Genomic DNA, 8707 nt, shown 5'->3' with positions numbered 1-8707 from the left:
AGTGTCAATTACAAGAAATGTCATTTATATTTCTAAATAGTGTCAATTATACATAGTGTCATTTACAATGTTATAGTGTCATTTATACGCAGTGTCATTTGTATAACAAAATAGTGTCAGTTATATGCAGTGTCATTTGTATAATCGAATAGTGTCATTTACACGATTTGAATCAAGATGTAAGTTTGAATTAAAATACAGGTCAGGATCTAAATACAGGTTAACTCGAATGTAGGGTACCCGAGTGTACACAAGACAACCTCTTAAATTAATTGAGTCTTTGTGGAAACTTCATTATAGATATTGTTCTTGGACTAACAGATATCTTGTTTGATATCTGGAATATTTGTTAATTAAATTTGAGTAAAAATGTTGAGCTACTCCTATAAAAAAAAGAATTCAGCTACTGGAGCTTAATTTTAATTTGTCTACACTAAAACTTGATTCGAATATTAAAAAAATTATGGTTCAAAATTCGACAAAAATTAAACAAAAACTAGACAAATATATATTGATGGCATTAAGATTTTATTCGATCGGAGTCCGACTATAGTTCCATAAAATTAAACAACAACAAAATGATTTATTGCTGGAATATGTTAAAAGAAAATCCAAATATATATAATTTAAAGCACCTAAGATCAGTCTTCATCCATCACCTCTAGGTACGGGTCGCCCTATCCTCACCTGCTCCCATGTGAGTTAATCACAACATATAATTCAACATCTCTCTCTCTCTCTAGATCTCTCTAGAATAGTTGATTGAAGAAACTCTACATGTTAAATATAGTAATAGAAAAAATATATATATAATGTGAAAAGAACAATTGATTAAAAGAGAGGGAACTGATGAAGGATCCAAAAGAATAACTATTTTGCAGAATGTTATCTCAGAATTGCAGAAAGAGGAGGTTTAGAGAGGCAAAATACTACTGGATATCCAAAAACGTTTAGGTATATGATTATTTACACTGTTTAGAGAAATAGGAAGTTAATAAAGACAAAAGATAAGGCCATAAATACTAGTAGTATAATTAATAATATTTGACAATCTACCCATGCACCAATAATATACCTATATATAGGCATCGCTTTCTTTAGTTAAAATCCCAGCCGACCATGGCTGAAATGAAATTTTCTGTTGCACCATTCTACAGATAAATGTGATAGAAGCAAGGTAAGAATAAATCAGATAAGTATCTCAAAAAAAAAAAAAGATCTGATAAGAATTTTGCAAAATATATGATCTTACCATGTTTATTTAGAGTGGGCAATGATATTCTTTCCAAACTTAGTTCCCCTTCTCTAGATTTCATACAACCATGTGCAATTCTATTGAAATCTCGTTATGCCGGATATAATTAAAATAGGATTTAAAAAAGTTCATCAGATGAACAAAACTAAAGAAGGAAAAAAAAAATTGGAAATGTGTTTCATGAAATTTACCTTCCTACAAAAAGTTTTGGAGCATCGACAACCCTAAAAGTAATTTATTTATATTACATGAGAGACAAATCTTGTGAATCTCATCCAAAACCAATTCTAGATATTAGAGTTATTTGGGGTTAATTATGCTAACTTTTACCCACTTCCAAAATCAAAAGACAAAAAATACACATTATAAAATAAAATTATACAAACTACCCATTTTTAATTTGAAAGAATAAAGTTGCTCATATACTTAATGGACTCGAAGCTTCATTTTGTTGTTCTATATTACTCAAATCACGAATTTTGCTTGATAAGCTCAGCCATTGAAAGTCGAGCAGTCGATCATTCATAGAAAATGCATTATGCTCGACATACTTAATCACTGCGAGTTGAGTAGTCGGACATTATTAGAAAATACATTGATGCAAAAATCCTAATTAAATAGGTATAATATATATACTTTGTAAACGATGAGCATTTTATATATTTTGCCTTTCAAAATGGGTAGGTAATTCCTCTCCTTTTTTTTCACTTTCCTCTAATGATCAATTTCGTGGAAAATTTTTGTTAAACTGGTAAACCTAGCTAGCTGTGCATCAGTCTAAAGTAATCGAATTTTTTTTCCACGAGTTATGGGATAACAGATCTTAACCTTGGGTTTCATATTTATCAAAAGAAATGCAAGAATTTATTGGATTTGCATTTACCAAGAAAGAAAGACGAACTAATTAACTAGGGTGGAAAGAATTAGGTTTTCCTTTGTACGTGTAACTACTTCGCACCAATATCTAGCCACTATCTATGCTCCATCGTTTACAACACTATAAATAATACTCTTTTCGTTACATTACAAATATCTCACTTTTCATAATGAAATGTCTCATTTATTTTTTGACAACATAATACTATTTCTCTATACCTAATATTTAAATAATTTTCACCTATTCACTTTATTTACTAATTACATACTTTTTTAATCTTAATGCCAAAAGTAATGAAACATTTGTAATAAAATAAATAGAGCATATGTAAGCATCTGTCTACTCACATCATATTAAACTAATATTTTTAAAATTCAATGTCCAAAAAAAGTGTGTGCATTCTTTCTAAACAAATAGAGCATATAATATTTAGTAAAGTATAAATTAGACATAATTAACACAAGACAATTGTGTAAGAAGAGATTTCATACGATCGACCCCACCACCACCACCCCTTCTCTCCTCTCCATTTCTACCTAGTGTTGTGTTGCCATCATCTTCTAAATTGTACTTGCAACACTTTAGCCACGCTCTTGCCCTAACTTTCACTACAAAGTTGCAGTAGCTCTCTCTCTCTCTCTCTCTCATGAGTTTATGCATTCTCCACTTGAGACCCCAAACATTTCACAACGCCCAAGACAGACACAATGTTCCCATTTGGCGATAACCCTCTTGAGAAAAGGCCTTGTTTCGATCAAATTCAAAACCCTATCGAATCCCCATTTTTCTCAAACTTTCCCTCCCCATTCTTCGATGAACACGAGCTGCCCTTGAACCAAATCTTCCCGAAGCCGATTCCATCAGATCACCCTAAGAAAGCCTCGGATCCGGCGAAAGCGAAACAGAAAACGAGGCGGAGCCTCCCCCTGCCGAGGAAGAGGACCGGCAAGAAAGACCGGCACAGCAAGATTTGCACCGCGCAGGGGATTCGAGACAGGAGGATGAGGCTCTCCCTTCAAGTGGCCAGGAAATTCTTCGATCTCCAAGACATGTTGGGCTACGACAAGGCCAGCAAAACCATCGAGTGGCTCTTCACCAAATCCAAGAAGGCCATCAAGGACCTCGGAAACAATGTTTCCATGAGTGTGAGCGATGGTAAGAGCGAGTCTTTCGTGTCGGAATGTGAGGTTGTGTCCGGAATCGAGGAGAACTGCTCCAACGCCGACGAAGGCGAGAGGAAAGTAGGCAGCTGCACCAGAGAGTCGAGGGAGAAGGCGAGGGCGAGGGCGCGCTGCAGAACAGAGGAGAAGATGATGGGCAAGCGCGTCCAACCGGATTACACCCCTCTCCTGCACCCGCCCTCCGACGCCGGAACAATCGAGAACCTTCTCGGGAGTTCCACCTCTGCTGCTCTAATCGATCCCACCACCAGTTTCATGGGATTTCTCGGAAACTGGGACATGTTGAGCATTGACAGACTAAATTATGCAGGTAATCCCAACTCCATTTATTCACCCACCTCCCCAGATTTTCCACTGTTTCATCAATAATTTAAGCTGCCTTGTACATTATTGGATGAGGTACGTATGTGTAAAATATTTATGCCTCATCCCTTTCAATTTCACTCTTTTCAAATCCCTAGCTTGCATGTAATAATCATGTACCAATATAAAAATAAAAAATGGTTTTGTTGTACTAATCTTCATCATAATCATACCCAATTATTCTGGTACCAACTTATTGAATTAATCTTCAACACCAACTTGCTAATTTTCACAATGTGTGTTTCTTAGATTGCTGTGTTAATGCAGGAAATTTGATCTCGTTTGTATCTCATATATTTTATCTTACATATGAGTGTGATCATCATCAAGTTGTTCAGATTTTAGGAATCAAGAATGTAAATCTAATTAAAATTTTGCAAACGCAAAATCTACTGTGGCTACACATTAAACTTCAATATGAGTAGTGAAATAAAGAATTCAAACTTATAGAGCCATTTTAAAAGATCATGTTGCAAAAGTAAGTGAGTTGCTTAAATTCTTTGAGAGCATAATTTCAAGCTATTATCACATATTGTTTGCGGAGAAATAAAATTACTAAAATCAAAAGAAATGCTTGATGGATTATGAAATAATGTGATGGAATATATAACAATACTAATTATTGCTATAAGAAATTCACAAAAAAAAAATATGACTATATATAGATAAAAAGAAACTCTTGATCAAAATGTAGTATACCTGGATGATGAAGCTATTTCTACAAAGATGGAATTTGAAAAATCTTTGTTTCGCGCATTCCTGTAAATCAGTTTCTCATTTACGTGAGACGATTTGGAATTAATATATAGTTACATTACATTGTATACATAAATTACTAGCAATAAAGTTCAATTATTCTGGTGAACAACCGGAATTCGAGAATAGTGAAAGCTATAATGTAAGTAACTAAATATATGACTGTTGTTATAAATAGATTGGTTGAGGTAGACAAGGGATTAATCATACATTTCTCTTTTCCATTAATTTTGTAATCTTGGTCTGCCATGTCTCCTCTATATATTAGGTAAAACACTTCACGTTTATATGAAGAATTTGAAGTTCTGTGTGTGTTGATTTCCTTAAAAAAATAAAGTTTCCTATGTAATTACGATAGTTAATTACAACATTTTTTGTCAAGCCCTTTAGTTACGGAACTATAAATAGAGGATTAAAAATGTATTTCACCCATTTTTATGTCTAACAAATTTTAGAGAACCTTTATTATTTTACTTGGGCTGCGAAATTTGATTCCTTTAATTTACACTGATATTAATTATTTTTCTGTCTTTGTTGTTTTTCCTTATTTTCTGGAAATTTTCATATGTTCATATGATCTTCAAACCCTGCAGCATTAGAAATTAACCTTTAACCTAGGATGTATCCAGCCACACCCTTATGAAAACCACTAGGACAGAGAGAGAGAGAGAGAGATGGAAAATTTACTTTTAGTCATATATATATAGTTCTGTAATAGTCCATTATATAAAAGATCATGTTGATTACTTCTTTTATCTAGTTGCATCACAGCAGCATGATCAGTATTTCTCCTAGATGATAAACTAATTAAATTGATATTTTATCTATTATGTTTATACACGTATACATATAAGTATATTTTAATAAAAAAGAAATGAAGTGTTTTGCTGAAGAATTGTTGGAGTAATAACTTATGGGAAAAAAAGAAATTAATTAATTAAGAAATGTACAAATATGAAGAATTAAATAATAAAAGAAAGAAATAGCTTAGTGAATTTAAAGTTATGATGACAATATTGAACGCTTCAATTTAAATTTGGGAAGTTTCGTGATGTACGTTATTTTGCTGAAAAAAGACCCTTACTAAATACTAATAAATCAGGAGTTGGTTCATTAGTTGTATCCTTTATTTCAGCATATAATAAACACACAACTACCTTTTTTTAGCTAGAGAGTAAAGGTAGTAGTATTATTATTCTAGATTAGAATAATATTTAGGAGTCAATATGAAAATTCCAACTCATAAATCTGAAGATAAAACAGCAAAACTAGCTAAGCTATAAGATGATCCATATCCCGTCGAACACTATAATTATCAAAAACACAAAATCTATGAGTTATCTAGCATGAGTTGCTAAGTTAAATTAGTTCATGGATTGACGAGTAAGTTAATGACTAAAAAACTATGAGTTCGAGTTTATCAAAATCTTCAAGGCCAAGTCTGTTTTGCCATCTTCAATTTGCCTCTCATATATATTTATTGATAGAATTTTCCTAAAGCACATCTATGAATGTAATGGTTGATAATTTCTACATCGGGTGATAATAATAATAATAATAATAATAATAATAATAATAATAATAATAATAATAATAATAATAATAATAATAATAATAATAATAAATTGTCAAGAGCTGTATTAGAAACATCGGAAATCCAGCCATAAAAGAAGGAAAATCATACTTGTACTAAAAATGGGTAGATTTTTACATGAATGCAGGATTTGTAATATGTAAATGAATACAAGAAAGTTGGCCCAAAACACAGCCGTTTTGAAATAAACATTTAAGAATCATCAATAGCTCTGAAGGTTTTAAAGTTTCAACTAGCTAGGGATATATTTCTGATATTCAATGGGATATAGGGATTTATTTTTGAAGGTTAACCTTAAAAAAAATAGTATAAGTTAATTCCATGTGTATTAAGATGAATAGTAACTTTGAGATATTTGAACGACTTCATAATTTTTATCATTTTAGCTAATTTTGTTAGACAATTAGTACTATTTTGGCTTACTATATACACTTGCTATGCGCTTATCAAAATTCAAATGTCTTAGCTATGGAGTGTTTGGACGGACGACTTGAAAGTTAATTCCATCCATTAGTAATTTTCTAATTCTGAGTGAAATTTTGCAAAAAGTTTCGTTAATGGTCACAATTAATTGTGATAATTAAAAATAATCCAGGCTTTTAGCTTTTTTTATATATATAAATCATAACTTTTTAAAAGATGTATATTAGAATAAATGAAAATAAATACATAATTTTAAAAATCGTGTGAAGATGAACTCAACCTAAGACCTTTAACCTTAGACACTATATAACTATTAAGTCAAAACATACCCACATACATGAATTTTCTAGTATTATAAATTTACGTAACGTTTGTATAGTATGTATCAATAAAATATATATTTTTTATTGTTGCATTGTGATAAAGTATGTGAGAGTGCAGCGTGTATTGTGCATTTATATAATTTTATGTGTGTCATGTCTCACTCTTATATCTATTAATTTAATAATATTTTTTATGAAAATAAAAATTATTATAATGTTGCGATTTATACTTAATTTTTATTTGAAAAAAATTAAAATTTTAAAAAAGTTATATACCATAACTGTGAATTTATCAACATATTATTAACTATAAAAGTGAAAGTATATAAATAATAAACAATAATTGTATACCCTAACTAGATGGAATAAACCCTAATTAATAATCACAAAATTAAATTAAAGTATACAAAATTGAAATTAAAAAAAAATATAAGAAAATAAATAAATAAAATTAAAAGTGGGACGTCACAAAGTAGGATACAGCGATCAATCTCAATCCGTGTAATACGTGCGTGCGGTCCGAGTAAATTAATACCATGAACCGTAGTTTGTTTTTATCAAAGAATTTAGCTATATATTTGCAAATCTTGAGTCCAAACACATTGGTGCAGAAAATTAGCTTCGATGTGTAAGGATTGTCGACGATGTTGATGAAAGCTTTCAAAATTTTATAATTATAATAAATGCAGTCAACGGAGAGACAAAATGATTGTGGGAGAAAACAACAAGGCATTAGACATTCTAGTATCGATCCGACAGTCTTAGCTTGTGCTGCAGTCATTTTGCTTACATACCTCATCTATATGTATCTCACTGCAAAAATCCAGATTTGTATTTCCCTTCCACTCTCACTGCAAAATGATACCTTAAATAAGACGCACGCACACACACACACACACATACATATATATACTAAAAAATAATGAAAAACAGTCAAGTCTCCTTTCCTTCATCACATTTTCATGTTGCATCTTATAACGAAGTTACACTATGAGCAAGAATCAAATACAATACTTCCTACTCGTGCATTTAGAGAGAGAGAGAGAGTTTGTCGACAAAATCACACATATATATATGTATACGTACGATAGTGATATCCTATTTCTCTGCATCAAGTAGTATATTATGCTTTATCAGTCTTTTTCCTTTGGACTGGAAAATCTAACCCTACTTCCCATAAATCTTTAGATGGGAAAAAGTTGCATCATTGAAAATAAAGTTTTGTATTTTTCTGCTGCAGCGCAATTAATGTAGTCGAGCCACAACTTGGCATTTAGCAAAAAATAGTGATATAGTTTAGTTTCTTTCTCTGTAGTTGAGGATTTAGAGAAATTTTCCAAGAAAAAAAAAAATTACGCACATGCAGAAATGCTGAATGAATTTGGACTAAAATCTGTATATATAAAAACTGGACCACATGATGCAGACGAGTCAACTTTAAATTATTGTGGGGTTGTGACAGCAAAAATTAAATATGATAATGAGGACCATAATGCAATAAAAAACAAACAACAAAAGCTTGATGAAAATCGTATCAATATAGGGTAGCTAAGGTATCATAAGGTTGATAAAAGATTAAAACCCTCATAAAAACAAAATCTGCCCAAAGAGCAACCCCACCATTATTTCTTCAATCCTATATATAATTCCTACATATATTACTATGAATATAATAAATTCATTTAGATTTCAGTAGGTGCATAAATTTACGTTTTATTTATTACAGTGGAAACTGGCTGCTGTGATAAATGAAGTTTTTTTAATTACTTAATGTAAGTTCCAATTTATCCTTCGAAACTATCATTATATTCGTGGCAATATTCGAACTATCAAGATTATGAATGCTCGTCGTCATTAATCATTATATTATTAATTCTTGAGCTGATCAATGGGTAAGATTCACCTTAACACCACTTGTTTGTACTATAATTTGAA

At 31.2% G+C, this 8707-nt stretch overlaps 1 protein-coding gene across 1 annotated transcript; it reads left to right on the top strand.

Annotated features, from left to right (window-relative positions):
• Positions 1–2505: 2505 nt before the first annotated feature.
• Positions 2506–3831, top strand: LOC130986323 (transcription factor CYCLOIDEA-like). The gene has a single exon (XM_057909702.1). It carries the CDS (start codon positions 2840–2842, stop codon positions 3680–3682), a length of 843 nt encoding a protein of 280 aa, XP_057765685.1. The 5' UTR covers positions 2506–2839; the 3' UTR covers positions 3683–3831.
• Positions 3832–8707: the final 4876 nt, after the last annotated feature.

Source organism: Salvia miltiorrhiza, chromosome 5, assembly GCF_028751815.1.
Source record: "Salvia miltiorrhiza cultivar Shanhuang (shh) chromosome 5, IMPLAD_Smil_shh, whole genome shotgun sequence".
Classification (NCBI taxonomy): domain Eukaryota; kingdom Viridiplantae; phylum Streptophyta; class Magnoliopsida; order Lamiales; family Lamiaceae; genus Salvia; species Salvia miltiorrhiza.
The sequence above is the reverse complement of the archived record's forward strand: the minus strand, read 5'-3'. Positions and strand labels throughout refer to the sequence as shown.